This window comes from Oncorhynchus masou, chromosome 4 (assembly GCF_036934945.1).
Source record: "Oncorhynchus masou masou isolate Uvic2021 chromosome 4, UVic_Omas_1.1, whole genome shotgun sequence".
In the NCBI taxonomy this organism is placed as follows: Eukaryota; Metazoa; Chordata; class Actinopteri; order Salmoniformes; family Salmonidae; genus Oncorhynchus; species Oncorhynchus masou.
In genome coordinates this window covers 10,166,499-10,191,400 of record NC_088215.1, presented here as the reverse complement: position 1 = coordinate 10,191,400, position 24,902 = coordinate 10,166,499, and the positions used below count along the sequence as shown (strand labels likewise).

The following is a 24,902-nucleotide window of genomic DNA, read 5'->3' as shown; positions in this document are numbered from 1 at the left end:
GGAAAGAGCAGGTGTCCTTAATGTTTTGCATTCTCATTGTATGTGTTGCTTGAAATTTCCCCCATTGTATTTACGTCAGCCAACTCATCAATCTGTTGCAATGTGAATTGTAAGGACAGACGCTGGGAGACGAGAAGCAAGTACAGGGAGTGAACATTTAATAAAACCGACAATAAACAAGGACAGCGTCTGGACAGGGTAAACATAATGACAATAATGCTGACACGGGGAACAAACAGATATAGAGGGGGCAATCAACAAAGTGAAGGAGTCCAGGTGAATCCAAAATTACGCTGATGCGCGTAATGATGCTCACAGGTGTGCGTATTGATGGGCAGCCTGGTGCCAGGAAGCGGAGCGGGAGTGTCCCACCTGGGCGAGCCTGACGGGCCGGCCGAGACATCGGAGTCAGATGAGCCGGCTGAGGCGTGGAATCCTGACGAGCCGACTGAGACGTGACAGCCCGACGAGCTGGCTGAGACGTGGGAAACCGACGAGCTTGTCTGAGGCGCGGGAGCCTGACGAGCCAGCTGAGGCATGGGAGCCTGACGAAGCGGCTGAGGCGCGGGAGCCTGACGAGGCGGCTGAGGCATGACGTGGGGTGGGAGCCTGCCGAGCCAACCGAAGCAAGGAAACCTCTCGAGCCAGCTAAGGCGTGGAAGCCCAACGAGCCAGCTGAGGCACTCCCGGTTCCTCCGGCAGCAGCACCCGGAACCGATGTCACCAACAAAAAAACAAAAAAAATCCTGATGCTTCAAATTGTGGTGACAGCATTCTGTGAAGAGACACGTTTGGAGACGAGAAACAAGTACAGGGAGTGAACATTTAAGAAAACCGACAATAATGCTGACACGGGGAACAAACTGAGGAACAGACAGATATAGAAGGGAAATCAACAAAATCCAGGTGAGTCCAATATTGCGCGGATGCACGTAATGATGGTGACAGGTGTGCGTAATGATGGGCAGCCTGATGCCCTTGAGCTCTTGGGAGGGGGAGCAGGAGCAGCAGTGACAGTGAATGGAATAACTTTCATTCAGGAGCAGAGATTGAATGTAATTATCCCACACCCCCTTATGAAAGGTAACTACAGATAATAACAGAAAAGTTTGAGTAAATGAGCAATGCAAAGTATATTGAAAGCAGATGTTTCCACACAGGTGTGGTTCCTGAGTTAATTAAGCAATTAACATACCATCACGTATAAAAAAATACTGGGCAGGCCATTATTTTGGCTACCATGGCTATGCCCCCATAGGATGACAGTGCCCTCATTCACAGGGCACGAGTGGTCACTGAATAGTTTGATGAGCATGAAAATGATGTAAACAAAATGCCATGGCCGTCTCAGTCACCAGATATCAACCCAATTGAACACTTATGGGAGATTCTGGAGTGGCGCCTGAGACAGTGTTTTCTACCACTATCAACAAAACATCAAATGACAGAATTTCTTGAGGAAGAATGGTGTCGCATCCCTCCAACAGAGTTCCAGACACTTGTAGAATCTATGCCAAGGTGCATTGAAGCTGATGTGGCTCATGGTGGCCCAACGCCCTATTAAGACACTTGATGTTGGTGTTTCCTTTATTTTGTCAGTTACCTGTATATTCACTCATAAAGACGAGTGCACTGACAGTAAGCTAAATGCTGCAATCATATTTCATGAAACATGGCACGTTATTAACATTTACTCTGTTCAAATAATTCCTATTGTTTGACATTCCATCACATTGTGCAGAGCTGGAAGAGATTAGAGGCGACTGAGATTTTCACCAAATCTAAGGTTGTTTTTTTATGAGCTCTCTATTGACTCAAGACAAACTGTATGCTTGTGAATATTTAACTTTTCATATGTACTGTACTCTACATACCACTGTACAGAAATATGCCAATTCAGAGTGTCTCTTCAAAATGTATGGTTTCACCTACTCTATATGCATCCTTGATATCTTTTTTTTCAGGTATTAAATGTTTCACATCAGCATATTAAAACACCGTCCATGCCAGTAGTTAGTGTAGACATTTGCATTACAAACCTCACCCTGACTTGACATACTCATCTAGCTCCTACAACGATGACATCATTGTGGACTTCTTAAACAACAACAATAGTACCTGGCACCATATAGTCTGGATGGAGTACTTCAGCAAAGGTTGACAACTCTTACCTTAGGCTCCATTGGGCTATTTTGACTGTGTTTGTTCTTGTTAGTCAGCCATTGAAGAGTTTAACCGCCAATGTGAGAGAGCTGCGACACAATGTTATCGGTCCCTGTCGTTTACTCCTGTAGGACTGCCTACACCGTGCCTCAGTCAGCGAAAGCATACTCTCCCCAAAGCAGACGAACTGGTTCCACATTCGGCATGTCTTCCCAGCCACACACACAACTTCCCCAGTCCAGGTAGGCACCGTGAGCACTGAAACCTGGCCTCTCTAAACTGGAACTGTGAGATAGAGGGAGGGGGGGGGGGGAGCCCTCTCCACGCAAAGACAGGAGGAAAACAAATAGACTGGTCATAGAAGAAAAAAAATGCAAAGGTGTGCCAAAGAGTTGTCCTTTTTTCAAGGGAGGGGCTGCTTGGCGTTCATTCATGACTCATGGTAATTATAAGGCACAACAAGGAAGGTGTAGCATGATCTAGGGATTAAGACTTGAATAGAACTGATTTATGAGACATCATCACATTCTTACTGTGTAACCATACCTTTAAGGTGGGGCTACTCCTTCCAATTACCATTGGACTAGTGTAGCCTAGTGGTTAGAGCATTGGACTAGTAACTGAAAGGTTGCAAGTTCAAATCCCTGAGCTGACAAGGTACAAAATCTGTCGTTCTGCCCCTGAACAGGCAGTTAACCCACTGTTCCTAGGCCGTCATTGAAAATAAGAATTTGTTCTTCACTGACATGCCTAGTAAAAAGACAATTATGTAATCGCACTGACATTTTGATCAACCCAAACTTAACATGAGATGTGTAAATCATAGAAATATGACGATTATGACGATTGTCATAATGATGTTCAAGCAAACTCAATAAATCTAAAAAGTGACCAGACGTGTAAAACCAGTGCAGCCATTTTATTTTGAAAATGTTACACCTTCATTTTACTGTACATGAGAGTACTGACCACTACTGAAAACGCTGCATGTAAAGGCAATTCTCCCTGAGATGTTCTCTCTTACAGTATATTACAAAACAGAAACATTCTCAAATGACTGATATTAGTAGTTTTGCTACAGAATGGCTTGAAATCCTCAGACGTAACAATACTGTGAGGAGCTTCCAAACAAATGTGCTCTGTGTGAATGGCAAACAAATAGAGAAACAGCAACTTTAAATTGTCTTTATCTCAGTCTATTTGTCAGCAACAAGTCCATACAGCAAACAATGTGTAAACATGCATTTTATCTATGTGAAGAATGTCCATTATTGTGCACTCTAGCTATACAGATCATACTGTCAACAGACCAGGTGCAAGAGACATCTCAGACATTCATAAATTATTGACGATGCTGCAAAGTGAATGACTGATTTGTCTAGGATGACAACTTTTCAGCCAAAAGCCATTATAGTGCTATAGTATACTCCCTTCATACAAAAGCAATTAAAGTACTTATTCATTGTTTCTTCATTACTTCTGTGCTATTGACACATCGTCAGTTCTTTTGTACCACATTAACGCGTTTCATGAATAAAAAGCTAGAAAATTAACCCGACTTCCTAAAAGATAATAAAATTTCTCGGGTTGGATTATTCATACCTTACTCTCTGAGGTCAAAGGTCAAATGTCAGTCAGTGGGCCTCGAGGAAGAAGTCTCCGCACTTAACCACAGATCTAGGATCAGATTTCCCTACCCCAATCCTAACCTTAACGCTCATGGGGATTTAAAAAATCTAACCCTGGACCAGTAATGTTTATAGGGCCAACTTCTACCACCGCCATTGGACGGGTGGTTGGTTGGTCCACCGATTCCATCCACCACTGGTCTCCTGTGGGGAAACAGAGAGAGATTCCCATTGACATTTCCCATTTGCATTAGTCCTCTGATGGCTTCTACTCTCTCTCCCCCCACGCACCAACCAGCTTGCAGAAAATGGAGTAGTCTCTTTGACACTGATCAGTTGGGCTGTCAAACTCCACCACCTTCCCAGAATGCATCACCAGCACTCTGTCTGAGTACATGATGGTGTTGACAGAGAGAATCAAGGTCTTTATGAGTCACTATTCCCACCAAACGATCAAGCACTGAATATGTACTTCGCTATGGATAACAGCCTCTGCTAAATGACTTAAAGGAGTTGCTTACTGTTTTACAGTTATGTTAGATGGTTCCTCACCCTGAAAGTAGTCTATGGGTGTTATGGGATCGGACCAATATGCAGCGTGGTACGTGTTCTTCATATTTTAATGAACAAAAACACTGAACACAGAAATACAAAATAACAACTTGAAAGACAGAAAGGAAAACCGAAACAGTTCCGTGTGGAACACACAGACACAGAAAACAATCACCCATGAAACACTGGTACGAAAAGGCTACCTAAGTATGATTCTCAATCAGAGACAACTAACGACACCTGCCTCTGATTGAGAACCATGCCAGGCCAATCGCAAAATACAACATAGAAAAACAAACATAGACTGCCCACCCCAACTCACGCCCAGACCATACTAAAACAAAGACAAAACAAAGGAACTAAGGTCAGAACGTGACAATGGACCAAGAGAAACTGTAATCCATGGCTCAGTTTAGTTTAAACATCCACTACAACCTTCAGCTAACTTTAGCCACCACAACCTAACATTTAATGGAAGTCATGGGGGCATATGAGCATGTTTTTTTAATGGCCAAAACACCTTAAAAAAAGTTACATCAAACCAAATATGGAATTAGATTTGAAATGATTTCAGGTAATAATTCCTATTATTTGACATGCATTCACATTGTGCAGAGCTGTAAGAGATTAGAGGCCGACTGAGATTTTCTCCAAAACTAAGGTTGTTTTTTTATGAGCTCTCTATTGACTCAAGACAAACTGTATGCTTGTGAATATTTAACTTTTAATATGTACTGTACTCTACATACCACTGTACAAAAATATGCCAATTCAGAGTGTCTCTTCAAAATGTATGGTTTTACCTACTCTATATGCATCCTTGATATCTTTTTTCGGGTATTAAATGTTTCACATCAGCATATTAAAACACCATCCATGCCAGTAGTTAGTGCAGACATTTGCATTACAAACCTCACCCTGACTTGACATACTCATCTAGCTCCTACAACGATGACATCATTGATTTCAGGTTGTATGGACATTTCTTTTTTTTTTTAAACATGCTCACATGCCCCCATCATTTCCATTGGGTGTTAGTGAGCTGGCTAGTGTATGTGTGTGGGGAATTGTTTTAAGAAGGTTACACCAAGGATCATTTAACTATTTGATTTGGAATTTTAAGACCATTGAAGTATCAACAAATTATTTTGTGAGAGAAAAATTACAAGATGATGTTAATACTGTTTATGCATCGAATAGCTATGATAAGTACTCTCTCATCTGTGTATGTGGGACTGAGTTGGGCCTCTAGGGCTTGAGCTAACAATTGACCTACAGCTGGCATTCCATAGATAAGATGTGGTGTGTGTGACCCGAGATAGAGATAGACTGGAGGAGTAGAACAATTCAATTCAAGATGCTTTATTGGCATGGGAAACATATGTTAACATTGCCAAAGCAAGTGGAATAGATAATATACAAAAGTGGAATTAACAATAAAAAATGAACAGTAAACATTACACTCACAGAAGTTCCAAAAGAATAAAGACATTGCAAATGTCATATTATGTACTGTATATATACAGTGTTGTAACAATGTACAAATGGTTAAAGTACAAAAGGGAAAATAAATAAGCATAAATGTGGATTGTATTTACAATGGTGTTTGTTCTTAACTGGTTGCCCTTTTCTTGTGGCAACAGGTCACAAATTTTGCTGCTGTGATGGCACACTGTGGAATTTCACCCAGTAGATATGGGAGTTTATCAAAATCGGGTTTGTTTTCTAATTCTTTGTGGATCTGTGTAATCTGAGGGAAATATGTGTCTCTAATGTGGTCATACATTGGAGAGGAGGTTAGGAAGTGCAGCTCAGTTTCCACCTCATTTTGTGGGCAGTGTGCACATAGCCTGTCTTCTCTTGAGAGCCAGGTCTGCCTACGGCGGCCTTTCTCAATTAGTGATGGGCATTCCAACTCTTTTCGGTGAGCCGGCTCGTTAGGCTCAGCTCACCAAAAAGAGACGGCTTTTTTGGCTCCCAAACGGAACTTTAAAAAATATATGTTTTGTATTTTTTCAAGTCACAGTTTGCAATAGTTTGACTATGATTGGTGTTAAAACAATTCTAATTAAATTATTAAATGAAATCATACTCTACCTTAACCACAATGTATTTAAAAATGCATTGGTTTGTTATGAAAAAGAATGCTATTAAGCATTTGCATTTAAAGTAAAACTTTTTAATGTATATTAACAAAGTGCATATAAATCTGACCATTCAAAATTAATACAATCTGAACAGCATAATAGAATATTGCACCATATCAACAAAAAAAATAACAATATGCAAAACTGCAGCATCCCACTTAAAACATTAAACTGGTCCCTCTTTTCTCTCTCTTCTTTATTGCCATGTTATAACCAGCAGCACACAGCAATTCTGACCATATTTTGCTCTTATGAGAGATTTGTATTCAGCAATGCAAGCTGCCTCACTTTTGAGTGGCTGATGCGGTTTCTTCTCTCAGTAATTATTTGTCCCGTTTTTGAGAAGACCCTCTCAGAGGGAACGGATGTGGCCACTATGCAGAGTCTCCCTGTCATGACTTTAGTAAGCCATGGGTGGACAGAGGCCTTGTTCTTCCACCAGCTCAGAGAATCTGCAGATCTTTCAGAACGACTGTGTGTGTGTGCTTGAGCATGTAGGCCTGCCTATATTATCTTATTTCTTTTTTCGTTCTTTGAATTAGTTAATTCTATTCATTTAAATATTTTGATTATTCATATCTTAATTTAAAAAAAAAAATTATAAATAAATTTGGCTCTTCTGATATGCGAGCCGGCTCCCAACGTTCACCTACAAGAGCCGGCTCTTTGAGCTGACTCGTTCGCTAACGACCCATCACTATTCTCAATAGCAAGGCTATGCTCACTGAGTCTGTACATAGTCAAAGCTTTCCTTAAGTTTGGGTCAGTCACAGTGGTCAGGTATTCTGCCACTGTGTACTCTCTGTTTAGGGCCAAATAGCATTCTAGTTTGATCTGTTTCTTAGTTAATTCTTTCCAATGTGTCAAGTAATTATATTTTTGTTTTCTCATGATTTGGTTGGGTATAATTGTGTTGCTGTCCTGGGGCTCTGTGGGGTGTGTTTGTGTTTGTGAACAGAGCCCCAGGACCAGCTTGCTTAGGGAACTCTTCTCCAGGTTCATCTCTGTAGATGATGTCTTTGTTATGGAAGGTTTGGGAATCACTTCCTTTTCGGTGGTTGTAGAATTTAACGGCACGATTTGACATTTTGAGGGTTATGGTGTAGGGGTTACCGACCGATCATCATCAACTTCGCTGACTTTGGAGTCAAGCGAAAGCGACTGAACGGAGGAGGCAACGCCAGTCAATGCAGTGATGTAACGTTAACCGGTCATGACTGTTGTTGACTCGGCTAGCGTTAGATACTGGAATACTTTGTTGCAACTCTAGTTGAAGGTAACTAGCTAATTGCGTCTGAAGTGTTTTGTGTAACACCCTCCAGCAAATAACGTTAGCAAGCAACTCAACTGCAATAAAAATTTCAACATAGTTTCTCCGCGTACTCCTGTTATTAGATAGTTACTGTAGCGACCTTCCACCTCAGTTAGTCAAGTACTGTGATACATTTTGTTGGCAGATTTGTTTTTGTAATGTTTCGTTACCTCCACCTCATTTAGCTAGACTGAAGTTGACATAGCTAATGTTTTCTGAAAAATAAATGTCCCTGTATTTGCTGTGTGTGTGTGTGTGTGAGTGTGAGTGTGAGTGTGAGTGTGAGTGTGTGTGTGTGTGTGTGTGTGTGTGTGTGTGTGTGTGTGTGTGTGTGTGTGTGTGAGTGTGAGTGTGAGTGTGAGTGTGAGTGTGAGTGTGTGTGTGTGTGTGTGTGTGTGTGTGTGTGTGTGTGTGTGTGTGTGTGTGTGTGTTGACAAAGCCTACAAGACCGGGAGCTTGTTCATGCCAACTGATATATTTGGGTTCAGTTGTCTTAACAAAACCTTTGTTTGTTATCAGGATGACATCTTCATCCCTGAAAATGTTTTCATCCTGGAGGAGACTGTGCAGGAGGCAGAGGAGGTACATGCAAATGTTATTTCTAAGACTATTGCTTATTTCAAGTATATGCAGTGTTTCTTGAATATAACTATAGATGCCTTAATTGTTTTCTACCAATAGGAAAGAACGGTTAGTACAGCATGCCAAACTGACCCCTGAGTGCCAGAGTGTTCCTGTGCTTCGGTGGAGAAGAGGTCATAGTCCTGCCCCTATACGCCACAGACGGAGCTGACGAAGAGTTAGATCAGTGAAGACCATAACTCCCTGTATGAACCTGTGAGCTCAGAATCACAATAATCACAGTGCGAGCCAAGACATACTATCGATCACCTTGGGGGAGCTGGCTGGTGTTCCGAAAATGGCGAAGGACATTCAACAACAAATTCAAAGATACATCCATCCATGAAGGGAATCGGAGTGGAATTGTTGTTCCACTTATTTATTTTTTATTCGTTTCAACAGATGTGCTACCTTGTTCCGGTCCTGCTGTTTCACCTCTCTTTCTCAACCTATGAATGCTCAGCTATGAAAAGCCAATTAACTGTTGCACTCTCTATAACCACTGTGGTTATTCTTTTGATGTGAAAAGGGCTTTTGTAAAATACATTTGATTGATTGATTGATTGTTTTGCTGTGCTGGATGCTGTGTATTCACTAACTGTCTGAGTGATGGGACGTTTGTATATGATCTGTAACATATTCTGGTGTGTATTTAATCTGCATCTTAACTTCTTAAAGTGGCAATCAGCAACAATAACAAAGTGTCTCCCTGCTCCTCTTTTGGTAAAAAGCTGAGGGGTGGGGTTGGAGAAATGTATCCACTCTCAAATTCATAGACAGAGCAATAGATGCAAGGACTGACCATCCATGACATCAACATTGTAATCCTGTTTCTATGATCTGTTTAGACTACCATGTAGTCTGCTAAATAGCATATATTATTTAAGTCTACTTTGACTCAGTGTAGTTACCATTTCTTTCCAATAGACGGCAGCCAAAGCTATTTGAATTCACTACTCTAGCGCCAGGGACATGGGATTAGTGTGCGTTGAAAGTAGTTTTATCTTCCAAGCAAGGTTATCTGATTGAACCCGTTTTTATAGTTGACAAGCTAACTAAGACTATTTTTACATAAGGCACAGGCATTAGGTCTATGTCTTGAAAAAATTATAGCAGGCTAGATTTACCAAATTAACTGGTTTTATTCAAACTCTATGTAAATTACTTTGCTTCTGGGTATGTGCGCAGTGTTGCCAAGTAACCTGCTGGTCATCCGTGGACGTCCTGAGGGGGCTTTGTCAGTTCCACCTCCCAGCACTCCCGCTCCGGTGCTCATGGTGTTGGGAGGGGCTGCGCGTAGGGAGGCCGGAGGAGGGGCCTTCACATGCATCATCTGTGGCCGCAGAGGGTACACTGCTGGTCGGTGCCGGGTTGGTCCCTCTGGGAGTCGAGGCAGCAGGCAGGACACTCTGACGTCACCACAGGTGAGTATGCACCACTCTCATCCAGAGTCCTCTGTTGTCCACCTGTTTGTTTCCCTGAGTTCTCGTCATGACCCCACCATTTCCTGGCAACAAGAGGGCTCTCACGGGGTGGTCGCGAGAGTGCTCAGGGAGGTGTGTAGGGGTTTCCGTTGGTGCTACCACGGTGGAAATGCCAGACCAGGTCTCCACCGTGCGCATTCCCCCAGAATATGCCGATTTGGCTCTCGCCTTCTGTAAGAAGGATTGTGGGATAAATCTCCTGGTAGACGCTGCACTTCCCAGGAGTCATTTGTATCCCCTGTCGCAAGCGGAGACGGTGGCTATGGAGACATATGTCTCCGAATCCCTGGGTCACGGGTACATTCGGTCCTCCACTTCACCCGCCTCCTCGAGTTTCTTTTTTGTGAAGAAGAAGGATGGAGGTCTGCCCCCGTGCATTGATTATGGAGGTCTCAATCAAATCACGGTGAGGTACAGTTATCTTATCGCCACGGCGATTGAGTCAATGCACGGGGTGCGCATCTTCACTAAACTGGATCTCAGGAGTGCGTACAATCTAGTGCGTATCCGAGAGGGAGACGAGTGGAAGACAGCGTTTAGTACCACCTTAGGGCATTTTGAGTACCTCGTCATGCCATACGGGTTGATGAATTCTCCATCAGTCTTCTTATCCTTCGTAGACGAGATTTTCAGGGACCTGCATGGGCAGGGTGTAGTGGTGTATATCGATGACATTCTGATATACTCCGCTACACGTGCCGACTGTTGGAACATGACCTGTACATCAAGGCTGAGAAATGCCTGTTCTTTCATCAGTTCATCTCCTTCCTAGGGTATTGCATTTCCACATCAGGTTGGTGATGGAGAGTGACCGCATAGCAGCCGTGAGTAATTGGCCGACTCCCACCACGGTAAAGGAGGTGCAGCGATTTTTAGGGTTGGCCAATTACTACCGGAGATTTATCCAGGGTTTTGGCCAGGTGGCTGCTCCCATTACCTCACTCCTGTACGTCTGCAGTGGTCGGTTGAGGCGGACAGGGTTTTTGGGCAGCTGAGAGCTCTGTTTACCTCGGCTCCCGTGCTGGCCCATCCGGATCCCTCTTTGGTATTCATAGTGGAGGTGGACGCGTCAGAGGCTGGGATAGGAGCCGTGCTCTCTCAGTGTTCGGGCACGCCACCGAAGCTCCGCCCCTGTGCTTTCTTCTCGAATAAGCTCAGCCCGGCGGAGCGGAACTATGATGTGGGGGACCGGGAGCTGTTGACTGTAGTTAAGACTTTGAAGGCGTGGAGACATTGGCTTGAGGGGGCTAAACACCCTTTCCTCATCTGGATTGACCACCGCAACCTGGAGTACAACTAGCCAGCTAGGAGACTGAATCCTCGTCAGGCAAGGTGTGTGGATATTGTTACGCACGTTACTTTTTGTCTATGTTCCGTGTTTTGGGCACATTTTATGTTACTGTGTGCTGTCATTTTGACCGGAATAAAAAAGTGTGCCTGTTCACTACACTCTGCTCTCCTGCACCTAATTTTCCTCCAATACACAATCCTAACAGTGACGTTAACTGATATAGCAACAACACATTTCTGTAAACCCAGTGGTGGGCCGTCAGGGCCAGCAAGGCCTTCTCTGCTGGCCTAAACAACATCAGAATATAATTTAAAAAATATATATTTTCCCACAAATATGTATTAAATTATTCCCCAGAGTAAGAGTTACACTCTTCATTTCATAGCGTTCCTCTTGGTTGCACTCCTTCCAGCCCCAGGTTGAGATTTGGAGGGCTGGTCTTTATGTTAGATCTTTTATCCAATCATATTCAGCCATCATGTGTTGCCAGGGGTCTAAAATCTGCCCTCAGGCCATCAGAATCAACAGTGCGGGCGCTTGTAGCTTAAAGTGAATGGAAATTAAAATTTAGTGTCAACCAATCAGCTTTAGAGTTGGCTATTGTACGCCTGCTGGCAGGCTCCAGTGTTACACAGGAGCCAGCTAGCAGGCGTAGTGCGTGCACGTCTTTTGATTGGATTACCAATATTGAGAGGCAGGTCCTATATGGGCAGGTCTCAGAACTAGGAAACTAAAATTGATCAACGAATTCATTCGGGTACTACGAAGCTGTTTTTTCAACCCACAATGGCAGAAGGAGAAGATATCAATTTGGTCGAGGATATAATTATAACACCATTCTCAAGACAAAATTTTCAAGAAAAATTAGACATTGTCAGGAGAGGTAGACGCCGACGCTACAAAGCCTGTCACAGGCGGGAAAGGGGTTCGTTCGCCGCTTTCAACTATGGGCGCTATCAATGACTCATAGGCTCCGAGAAGCACTGCAAACTATACTGCTGGGAATGCCTATTATTTGCAAGTGATCGATTTGGTGTTTGGAGCCACACTGACTTTGCAAACCTGAGTTGTCTAAACAAGGCAGCAACGAGACACCAAAGTACGGCTGGGCACTTACAAGCAATGGTGCTTTAGAAAACTTTTGGGGACACCCGAGTGGATCTACAGCGCAACGAACAAGCGTGCAGGGCAACGAAGCTGCACAATGAAAAGGTAATGTACTCTTCCCCTGCAATTCTCTCAATAAAAATGTCAATTTCAAAGTGACGCAACGCCTGGTTATACTGCGTTTCTGTCTAAATGTATAGTGTCTAGAGCCATGGCATCATAATGATGGTAATAAGAGGTGGATTAATCCGGGTGGGACTGTGTAGGACTTCACTGAAGGCCCAGGCCCCAGAACCACGGCACGCTACTGTGTAAACCCAATTAAGACAATCAAATACGTGCAATTTCTTTAAAACCGCATTACACAGATCATATTTCTAAACAAACATGTGTTTTCCAGTTTCAAAATCAGAAAGGTCGTGCATCTTTTTTTTAAATGTATTTTTAAATATTTGTTATTTTTGTTTGTTTATTCATAATAAAAAATGATCATTAACTTGCATCCCTACATCAATCATGTCTAAGAAAAAAACAGATATTAACAAGAAATTACTAAATACATACAAAAAAATAATATATATACATAATATATAATTGTAAAAAAGAACGACAATTCTAGTGCAATTGTATTCACTCTGAAAAAATCTCATTATAATTATTCAGGAAGATGTTATGATTTTTGTTATTCACTAGGGTTAATGTCTTAACAAGATGATTTAATTCAATCAAAAGTATTTTGGTATAGAATTCTGGAATTTTTGTTTATGTATGAAGTATTTGGCAACAAGAATAAAAAAATTCACAATCATTTCAATGGTCTTGTTATCATTGCAATAGTAACATATTATATCCTTCATGACAAAAACATAAGTAATGTTCAAAAAGGTAAATAAGTATTCTGCAAGGTTTCCCCAAAAATCTGTCACAGATATACATTCATAGAACAAGTGAATCAGATTTTCACCTTTTCACAGAAAACGCAGATATCATCAACAGCCACACATTTGGACAACATAGAATTACATGGATATATATTATGTAGAATCTTAAAGTGCACTTCCTTACATTTGTTTGGTATACAATATTGGTAAGGCTTCAACCAAGCTTTTTTCCAGGCAATGTCAGGAATAAGCATGTTCCCACCAAAAATATTCCTCTCGGCGTTAGTTGATTCCGTGAATGGAAAATTTGACTTGTGTCTTTGTTACAACAAGATTTTTCAAGTAAGCCCACACCTTCCAAACTAAGTTCTGGATAAGCTCTGTGATCATTACCAAAGCTAAGATGAGTTTTCATTAGTGTAGTTAGACCACTGGGAATGGCTTTGATCACAGAAATAAACTCTCTCTGGGAATGGCTTTGATCACAGAAATAAATGATCTCGGAATGGCTTTGATCTCAGAAATAAACTCTCAGGGAATGGCTTTGATCACAGAAATAAACTCTCTCTGGGAATGGCTTTGATCACAGAAATAAACTCTCTGGGAATGGCTTTAATCACAGAAATAAACTTTCTCTGGGAATGGCTTTAATCACAGAAATAAACTCTGGGAATGGCTTTGATCACAGAAATAAACTCTCTCTGGGAATGGCTTTGATCACAGAAATAAACTCTCTGGGAATGGCTTTAATCACAGAAATAAACTCTCTCTGGGAATGGCTTTAATCACAGAAATAAACTCTCTCTGGGAATGGCTTTGATCACAGAAATAAACTCTCTGGGAATGGCTTTGATCACAGAAATAAACTCTCTGGGAATGGCTTTAATCACAGAAATAAACTCTCTCTGGGAATGGCTTTGATTACAGAAATAAGCTCTCTCTGGGAATGGCTTTGATCACAGAAATAAACCCTCTCTGGGAATGGCTTTGATCACAGAAATAAACTCTCTCTGGGAATGGCTTTGATCACAAAGCAGAAGCAGAGCAGAAGTGACAACATTAAGATGGCGCAGAAGAGGATGGCTGAAGTTTTACATACTCCTTCCTAACCAATTGTGCTATTTTGTTAGTTTTTTTGCGTTATTTGTAACTTTTTATTTTTTTATTTCACCTTTATTTAACCAGGTAAGCAAGTTGAGAACAAGTTCTCAATTACAATTGCGACCTGGCTAAGATAAAGCCAAGCAGTTTGACACATACAACAACACAGAGTTACACATGGAATAAAACATACAGTCAATAATACAGTAGAAAAATATGTCTATATACAATGTGAGCAAGTGAGGTGAGATAAGGGAGGTAAAGGCAAAAAAAGGCCATGGTGGCGAAGTAAATACAATATAGCAAGTAAAACACTGGAATGGTTGATTTGCAGTGGAAGAATGTGCCAAGTAGATATAGAAATAATGGGGTGCAAAGGAGCAAAATAAATAAATAAATACAGTTATTTTGTACGTAACGTTGTTGCTACCGTCTCTTTTGACCGAAAATAACTTCTGGACATCAGAACAGCAATTACTCACCACGAATGGGAAGAACCTTTTTCCTTTAACAAGTCCGATGAGAAGGATATACTGCTCTCCCGGGAACAGGCCCAAATCCCCATAATTTGCTTGAAGAAAAGATGGAGGAAAAGAGGACGCAGATCGGGCTACCTTCTGAGAATCCGTAGGCAAGCGAGTAAACTCCCAGTGCCATCCATTCTACTTGCTAATATGCAATCATTGGAAAATAAAATTGATGACCTACAATTACGATTATCCTACCAAAGGGACATGAAGAACTGTAATATCTTGTGTTTCACGAGTCGTGGCTGAGCGACGAAATGGATAATATAGAGCTGGTGGGATTTTCCATGCTCCTGCAGTGTGTGTCTTTTTGTCAATAACAGCTGGTGCGCGATGTCTAATATTAAAGAAGTCTCAAGGTATTGCTCGCCTGAGGTAGAGTACCTTATGATAAGCTGTAGACCACACTTTCTACCAAGAGAGTTCTCATCTATATTATTAATCTATTTCCCACCACAGAACAAATCTGGCAGTAAGACCGCACTCAACCAACTCTATAAGGCCATAAGCAAACAAGAAAATGCTCACCCAGAAGCGGTTCTCCTCGTGGCTGGGGACTTTAATGCAGGCAAACAAATCAGTTTTACCAAATTTTTACCAGCATGTCACATGTGCAACCAGAGGAAAAAAAACTCTAGACCACATTTACTCCACACACAGAGATGCATACAAAGCTCTTCAGCACCCTCCATTTGGCAAATCTGACCATAATTATATCCTCATGATTCCTGCTTTCAAGCAAAAACTAAAGCAGGAAGTACCAGTTTACGATTAGCCTCGTTATTGTTATGTTAATGTGTTACTTTTTACTTTAGTTTATTTGGTAAATATTTTCTTAACTCTTCTTGAACTGCACTGTTTGTTAAGGGCTTGTAAAGTAAGCATTTCACGGTAATGTCTACACTTGATGTATTCGGCGCATATGACAAATAAAGTTTGATTTGATTAAAGCTTGTTGGGGAAACCAAGCCAATTTAGCGGGTAATCTTTCAGGAATATAATTACATTTCAGTAAAAATTGAAGACCTCCCAATTTATTAAACACATTATTTGGAATGAAATACCAGAAAGGTTGTGAGGTGGTGCAAAAGATATTGTACTGATGACGTTTATATTGTGTAAAGTCAAGCGTGATAAGACTACCACCGAGCGGTGCGGAGGTGAAAATCTCTAATAGGCGAAGCAATACTATAATTCTTTAAATCAAACGAATAAAGAAATAGTTCTACAGAAATAGCAGTTGAGTTAAGTGTTTTATCATACTTGACAGAATTCATTTTCCAGAGGTTATTTCAAATGCAAAAATATGGAAAATAAGGCCTACTGTCAGAATCGAGTCAGAATAATGTTGCCTCGGCTAATGCATTTAGCAGTTGTTTTGAATTAATTGTTTTGTTGCATTAATGTAAAGATAAAAACAAATTATTGGAAAACAGCAAGTGTACAGTAAAAACTCATTTTCAATAGCTTTTCATCCATTTTGTAAAACCAAAGACAAAATGAGAACCCTATACACATACATTTTCAACATAACAAACACCAAAAACATCAATTTACATAAAAAGTACAAATAAGTGCTAGTAACTGAAGTTTTCTGCATTATGTTTCAACAGAAGATTGTGATTCAAACAAGCCTAAAATTACATTTAGTCAGTTGTCTGAATACTACATAAGCTTTGTAAGCTTTGACCCTTTTAAGTTCTCATCTTCTGGAACTTCAAGGTCCACATTTGATGCACTGAAATCGAGACTTCTGAGTGTTTGAGATCGACGGTTTGATTCTTCCTTGTGCCGATTTCTCAGGCTCACAGTTCCGTCTGGTACATCCCCTTTGACATGTTTGGGAAATACTGTACAGCGATTCAATATTATTGATCTTCAGAAATTTGGGGGTTTGAACCATGAGTCAAATTTGTCACGGACTACAATTTTAGACTGATTTGGACTTTTCTTTTTATCTGCCGGTTTCACCAGTTGGGGCTTTCAGATTGTTTATTGCTCTTGAGGTCAGTTCTTCTCAAATTAAAATCTGTCCACTAATCCACACTTTGGCGTGGGAATATAGGGATTGAGGTGTTGATACTGGGAAGACTTGAGTCTATATCTGGTATTCTTGTATAACTACCCAATTTAGAAGTCTTGGATTTGGGAATTTAGAATTTCACTGTGAGGTCGTCAAGGTTAAGGTCTGAACCTCTGAGATCCACACCAAACACTTGGTAATCAACTTTTGGCAAATCAATATCTGCAATGGGATAACTAGCCGTACCTTTGACCTTCCTAGACTTCCCAACAGGCACTTTTATATATACTCCACCTGGCATTCAAAATCTTTTATATGCGCTCTACCTGGGATATCAGATCTGCGTTTACTATGAGATGACACTTTGTATTCTGGGCCTCTGATATCAGCTTTGGGTAAACTCAGGCTGACATCTGGGTGACTAACTTTCAAGTCTGGTGCTTTTAGATCCACTTTAGCCTTTGGAGGAGAAATGTCATTTGTTTTCATGAAGTCCATATCTGATACTGCTCTTCAATTGGGACTTCTAAACTGAGGCAATTTTAACGACGGCATTTTTGAGATTGTATAGCAATGTTACTGTCTGGCAAATTGAGATCAGCTTGGGGGCGTTTGAGGTTACCATAGGGAACATTTATGTCTAAATCTGGACTACCGATCCCTGTGTTTACTTTCGGGGCTGACAAGCTCAGGTCCGGTCCCTCAATGTCTCCATCTATTCCAGCATCTGGACCTTTCAGACCAGAAAGGCCCGCATTTAGGCATTTGAGGTGAGGAATTTTGAATTTCCAAGACGGTGAGCCAATGTTAATATCTGGAGTGTTTAAATCTATGTTAGGGGCTTTTAAGTCAATTGTAGATAGGTCCAGATCTGGTGAACCAATCCCACCTTTCATCTTTGACAATTGAACCTAGGTCAGCACTGATGTCATGATCTGGTCCTTTTGGTGTAGACAACCCAAATGTAGGCATTTTGAATGTAGGAGTGTTGATGTCAAAATCAGGGGCTTTGATGCTACCATTTTGCCTCTCTATGGTTGGAACTCTGAATCTACCTGAGGGTATATCTGGAGCATTGAGGTCTAGTTTGGGCTTTTGAAATGACCCTTAGATAGTCTCAAATCCGGGGGACTGTTCCCCCTTTTAGCTTTGGGGCTGAGAGGTCAATATCAGGTAAGTCAGTCAGATTCGTCTACATTTGGCCCAGATAGCCCGAAATCAGGCATCTTCAAATCTGGAATTTTTAGACATGTTTTGGGACCTTTGAGGTTAGCTGTGGGGGAATTTATATCTATATCTGGGCCGTCTAAGTTTCCAACAATGTCAACATCTGGTCTCTTTAGGTCGCTGAATTTAAGCATTTTATATTTGGGCATTTTGAATTTTCCAGAGGGTTCATTGATGTCAAGATCTGGGGCATTCACATCTAGTTCAGTGGCTTTGAGGTCAGCATCTGGTAAATTCATGTCTGGAACATCAATTCCCCCCTTAATGTTTGAAGCTTTGAGCCTCAAGACTGGGGATTTTGACATTGTACCAGGCAGCAAGAATGTGGGCATTTTCAGGTGACCAGAGGGGCCATCGATGTCCATATCAGGAGCATTAAGATCAACCTTTGGTTTCTTCAATGTAGGTACTTTGACTTTACCTGAGGGCATATTAAAGTTTACATCTGGTGCATTGAGGTCTAGTTTGGGGCCTTTGAGGGCAACATCTGGCAGATCCAAATCTGGGTGACTAATTCCCCCTTTAATCGTGGGGGCTGAAAGATCTAAGTCGGGCCCCTTAAACTTTGGTCCAGATAAACCTAAATCTGGCATCTTGAAAGTTGGCATTTTGAATTTTCCTGATGGACTGTCAATATCAGCATCTGGAATGTTGAGTGCTGCTTTGGGACCCTTGAGGTTGGGAGATGACAAATTCAAGTCTGGTCCCTCTATATCTCCATCTAGATCAATATCTGGCCCTTTCATTCCAAATTTAGGCATTTTCAGATTGGGCATTTTGAATTTCCCTGTGGGTGAATGAATGTCTATATCTGGAGTGTTTACATCTAATTTAGGGGCTTTGAGGTCAATGTCTGGTAGATCCACACCAGGGGCATCAATCCCACCTTTATTCTTTGGCATTTGTAGACTGAACTTTGGTGATTTCGCACCTGCATTTATGTCCACATTTGGTCCTTTTGGCATTGTACTTGAAAGCCCAAATTTGGGCATTTTCAGTTTACCAGATGGAGCATCAACATCAAAATCTTGAGCATTGAGATCTAATTTGGGCCCTTTGAGATGACCCTTAGGTAGTCTCAAATCTGCGGGATTGATGCCCCCTTTTAGCTTTGGGGCTGAGAAGTCAATATCAGATAAGTCATGGTTAGGTTTATCTACATAAGGGCCAGATAACCTGACATCAGGCATCTTCAAATCAGGCATTTTTAGACCTGTTTTGGGACCTTTGAGGTTAGCTGTGGGGGAATTGATATCTATATCTGGGCCCTCTAAGTCTCCATCTATGTCAACATCGGGTCCCTTTAGGCCTCTGAATTTAGGCATTTTCAATTTGGTCATTTTCAATTTCCCAGAAGGTGCATTGATGTCAAAACCGGGGGCATTTCTATCTAGTTTAGGGGCTTTGAGGTCAGCATCTGGTAAATTCAAGTCTGGGGAATCAATTCCCCCCTTTAGCGTTGGGGCTTTGAGATTAAGTTTTGTGGATTTTGGCATTTTATCAGACAGCCCAAATTTGGGCATTTTCAGTTTACCAGAGGGGCCATCAATGTCCAGATCAGGAGCATTCAGATCAACCTTTGGTTTCTTCAATGTCGGTACTTTGATTTTACCTGAGGGCATATTACAGTTTACATCTGGTGCATTTAGGCCTAGTTTGGGGCCTTTGAGATCTGGCAGATTCAGATCTAGGGGACTGATTCCCCCTTTCAACTTGGGGGCTGAAAGATCCAAGTCAGTCCCCTTAACCTTTGGTCCAGAGAAACCTAAATCTGGCATCTTGAAAGTTGGCATTTTGAACTTTCCTGATGAACTGCCAATATCAGCATCTGGAATGATGAGGTCTGCTTTGGGACCCTTGAGTTTGGGAGATGACAAGTTCAGGTCTGGTCCCTCTATATCTCCAACTTTGTCAATGTGTGGCCCCTTCATTCCAAATGTAGACATTTTCAAATTTGGCATTTTGAATTTCCCTGTGGCTGAATCAATGTCAATATCTGGAGTGTTTACATCTAATTTAGAGGCTTTGAGGTCCATGTCTGGTAAATCCATGTCAGGGGCATCAATCCCAGCTTTTATCTTTGGCATATTTAGACTGAACTTTGGTGATTTCGCACCTGCCTTTATGTCCAGATTTGGTCCTTTTGGCATAGTGCCTGAGTGTCCAAATTTGGGCATTTTCAGTTTTCCTGAGGGAGCGTGAACATCCAAATCTGGATCATTGAGGTCTAGTTTTAGGCCTTTGATTTTACCTTTAGGTAGTTTCAAATCTGGGGGATTGATGCCCCCCTTTAGCTTTGGGGCTGAGAGATCAATATCAGGTAAGTCATAGTTAGGTTTATCTACATTGTGCCCAGATAGCCTGACATCAGGCATCTTCAAATCTGGCATTTTTAGACCTGTTTTGGGACCTTTGAGGTTAGCTGTGGGGGCATTGATATCTATATCTGCACCCTCTAAGTCTCCATCAATGTCAACATCTGGTCTTTTTAGGCCTCTGAATTTAGACATTTTGAATTTGGGCATTTTGAATTTCCCAGAGGATGCATTGATGTCAAAATCGGGGGCATTTCTATCTAGTTTAGGAGCTTTGAGGTCAGCATCTGGTAAATTCAAGTCTGGGGAATCAATTCCCCCCTTTATCTTTGGGGCTTTGAGATTAAGTTTTGTGGATTTTGGAATTTTACCAGACAGCCCAAATTTGGGCATTTTCAGTTTACCAGAGGGGCCATCAATGTCCAGATCAGGAGCATTCAGATCAACCTTTGGTTTCTTCAATGTAGGTACTTTGATTTTACCTGAGGGCATATTAAAGTTTACATCTGGTGCATTTAGGCCTAGTTTGGGGCCTTTGAGATCTGGCAGATTCGGATCTAGGGGACTGATTCCCCCTTTAAACTTGGGGGCTGAAAGATCAAAGTCAGGCCCCTTAACCTTTGGTCCAGAGGAACCTAAATGTGGCATCTTGAAAGTTGGCATTTTGAATTTCCCCGATGGATGGCCAATATCAGCATCTGGAATGTTGAGGTCTACTTTGGAACCCTTGAGTTTGGGAGATGACAAGTTCAAGTCTGGTCCCTCTATATCTCCAACTTTGTCAATGTGTGGCCCCTTCATTCCAAATGTAGACATTTTCAAATTTGGCATTTTGAATTTCCCTGTGGGTGAATCAATGTCAATATCTGGAGTGTTTACATCTAATTTAGGGGCTTTGAGGTCCATGTCTGGTAAATCCATGTCAGGGGCATCAATCCCAGCTTTAAACTTGGGGGCTGAAAGATCCAAGTCAGGCCCCTTAACCTTTAGTCCAGAGGAACCTAAATGTGGCATCTTGAAAGTTGGCATTTTGAATTTTCCTGATGGATGGCCAATATCAGCATCTGGAATGTTGAGGTCTACTTTGGAACCCTTGAGTTGGGGAGATGACAAGTTCAGGTCTGGTCCTTCTATGTCTCCATCTTTGTCAATATGTGGCCCCTTCATTCCAAATGTTGACATTTTCAATTTGGGCATTTTCAATTTCCCTGTGGATGAATCAATGTCAATATCTGGAGTGTTTACATCTAATTTAGGGGCTTTGAGGTCCATGTCTGGTAAATCCATGTCAGGGGCATCAATCCCAGCTTTAAACTTGGGGGCTGAAAGATCAAAGCCAGGCCCCTTAACCTTTGGTCCAGAGGAACCTAAATGTGGCATCTTGAAAGTTGGCATTTTGAATTTTCCTGATGGATGGCCAATATCAGCATCTGGAATGTTGAGGTCTACTTTGGAACCCTTGAGTTGGGGAGATGACAAGTTCAGGTCTGGTCCTTCTATGTCTCCATCTTTGTCAATATGTGGCCCCTTCATTCCAAATGTTGACATTTTCAATTTGGGCATTTTCAATTTCCCTGTGGATGAATCAATGTCAATATCTGGAGTGTTTACATCTGATTTAGGGGCTTTGAGGTCCATGTCTGGTAAATCCATGTCAGGGGCATCAATCCCAGCTTTAAACTTGGGGGCTGAAAGATCAAAGCCAGGCCCCTTAACCTTTGGTCCAGAGGAACCTAAATGTGGCATCTTGAAAGTTGGCATTTTGAATTTTCCTGATGGATGGCCAATATCAGCATCTGGAATGTTGAGGTCTACTTTGGAACCCTTGAGTTGGGGAGATGACAAGTTCAGGTCTGGCCCTTCTATGTCTCCATCTTTGTCAATATGTGGCCCCTTCATTCCAAATGTTGACATTTTCAATTTGGGCATTTTCAATTTCCCTGTGGATGAATCAATGTCAATATCTGGAGTGTTTACATCTGATTTAGGGGCTTTGAGGTCCATGTCTGGTAAATCCATGTCAGGGGCATCAATCCCAGCTTTAAACTTGGGGGCTGAAAGATCAAAGCCAGGCCCCTTAACCTTTGGTCCAGAGGAACCTAAATGTGGCATCTTGAAAGTTGGCATTTTGAATTTTCCTGATGGATGGCCAATATCAGCATCTGGAATGTTGAGGTCTACTTTGGAACCCTTGAGTTGGGGAGATGACATGTTCAGGTCTGGCCCTTCTATGTCTCCATCTTTGTCAATATGTGGCCCCTTCATTCCAAATGTTGACATTTTCAATTTGGGCATTTTCAATTTCCCTGTGGATGAATCAATGTCAATATCTGGAGTGTTTACATCTAATTTAGGGGCTTTGAGGTCCATGTCTGGTAAATCCATGTCAGGGGCATCAATCCCAGCTTTAAACTTGGGGGCTGAAAGATCAAAGCCAGGCCCCTTAAACTTTGGTCCAGAGGAACCTAAATGTGGCATCTTGAAAGTTGGCATTTTGAATTTTCCTGATGGATGGCCAATATCAGCATCTGGAATGTTGAGGTCTACTTTGGAACCCTTGAGTTGGGGAGATGACAAGTTCAGGTCTGGCCCTTCTATGTCTCCATCTTTGTCAATATGTGGCCCCTTCATTCCAAATGTTGACATTTTCAATTTGGGCATTTTCAATTTCCCTGTGGATGAATCAATGTCAATATCTGGAGTGTTTACATCTAATTTAGGTGATTTCAGGTCGACTTTGGGTAAGTCCAAGTCAGGTGCATCAAGTCCACCTTTTATCTTGGGAGCTTTGAGAATTAGCTTTGGTGTTTTTACATCATTATCAAATTTGGGCATCTTCAGTTTACCAGAGGGGGCATTCACATCGAAATCAGAAGCTTTGAGTTCTGCATGTGGTTTCGTTAGTTTGAATTTACCTGGGGGTATGTCAATATCTGGACTATTGAGGTCAGGCAAACTGATATCTGATACACACATCTCATCCACTGAGAGGTCCAGGTCTGGATTCCTAAATCTTGGTCCAGATATAGCAAAGTCAGCCCTACCAAGACCTGGTGTTTTGATCTTCCCAGATGGGATGCCAATGTCTGAATTTGGCAATTCTAGATCTATTTTGGAACCTTTAAGGTCTACTGAAGGTAAATTGGAGATATTGACATCAGGATCAGCCTCTATAGACCCATTCAATTGAGCTAGGAAGAGATCCCTTGTATTCATGTTGGCATTAGGCAACGAAAGTTCTCCACCAGGTGTATTGAGAGTCACTGTAGAGTCTGTTCCTCTGACATCAGGCTTGGCCCAGAGAGGTCTCGGTACCTGCGCGTTAGGAGAGCATCTTTCCCCAGAAGCTGTAGGTTGTCCAGAGCTGTCCTCCTTCATGAACTTCTTTATTTTGGCATTGAGTCTGTTATAGGAATCCTTCAACATCTGCAAAGAGAAGCAATCCAATAACAATAGATATAATTGATCTTAACAACCTTTTGAAAATGGACTTAATTTGTTATTCAGCTAATTCTGTTTAACTTTAAATGTATTCCACAAACCTCATCTGGTGCTTTGATGCTGTCCAAGGTCCCCATACTCTTGCGCAAATTATTTTTCGTCAGAACTTGAACCTTCTCATCAAATCCATTATCATCCATCAACCTCAGTATTTTCAACACATCGTCTTTCGAAAGTTGGTCAAAGTTGATTGTGGCACCCACAATTTCATCTCCTGAAAAAAAATAACATTTCTCAAAGTGAAACACAGTTAAAGCATGGTGACTGAATATGTCAATGATTCCAAATGTGTCCTTAAAAACAGATATGTATTTTACTTATGTACAAATGTCTGAGAAAAATTCCAAGAGTGAAATCTCTATTTTTTTTTTTTTTTTTTTTTTTTTCGGGAGCTTTGAGACTCAACAACATTCTTATGTATTAAATAAGAGACTCAAAAGTCATACCTTCTTTCAGCCCCTGATTGGCCAAGGAGCCATCGACAACACTGGAAACGACCAATTGTCCTTTCTCTGATTGCTCCAGCATCAGCCCATCAGAGAGCCTCCTCCCGCTGCGGACACCAGGCTAAAAGCAGACATACAAACATAGTTATAAGAAATGTGCAGACAGGCGTGTGGCCTCAGCATTGGTCATGTTTCAATAACCCTAACATCAAATGCCAACAATGAACAATAAACTTAAAAATACATGCTATTTACAATAACTTACAAATCTATAATACAATCACCTTTCTAAATAGACGATTTAAATGGCATACACTTCTAGAAAGTAATGCTGAGGCATAGGTGTTTTTCAAAAAGTACATTTCTTGTTGCTTAGATTATTGTGCTGGAATATGCTTGTTATTACTATCATCATGGCTGATGGATGAATGATCTCACATACCATGATCCTTTATGAAAAGCTCTTCTGTCTAAATCTGTTGAGGAGGACAGAATCAGTTGAAAAGAAATGCTCAACTTGGTTTCATGCTATAATAATCAAATCATGTAGGCCTAAATACTGCAGCATACTTTCAT

General features: G+C 41.5%; 1 protein-coding gene across 1 annotated transcript in view; it reads right to left on the bottom strand.

Moving 5' to 3' along the window:
• The window catches only part of LOC135520347 (neuroblast differentiation-associated protein AHNAK-like), a 38,002-nt gene that overhangs the window by 11,310 nt on the left and 1,790 nt on the right, over positions 1–24,902 (bottom strand). Inside the window, exons 2-8 of the mRNA XM_064945824.1 lie at positions 24,769–24,802; positions 24,327–24,447; positions 23,922–24,094; positions 18,023–23,805; positions 17,120–17,348; positions 10,401–10,519; positions 9,626–9,832 (exon numbers count right to left, since the gene is read on the bottom strand). Of these exons, the coding sequence (XP_064801896.1) occupies positions 9,626–9,832; positions 10,401–10,519; positions 17,120–17,348; positions 18,023–23,805; positions 23,922–24,094; positions 24,327–24,447; positions 24,769–24,771 (6,635 nt within the window). The 5' untranslated portion in view covers positions 24,772–24,802. The remainder of the gene's footprint in view (positions 1–9,625; positions 9,833–10,400; positions 10,520–17,119; positions 17,349–18,022; positions 23,806–23,921; positions 24,095–24,326; positions 24,448–24,768; positions 24,803–24,902) is intronic.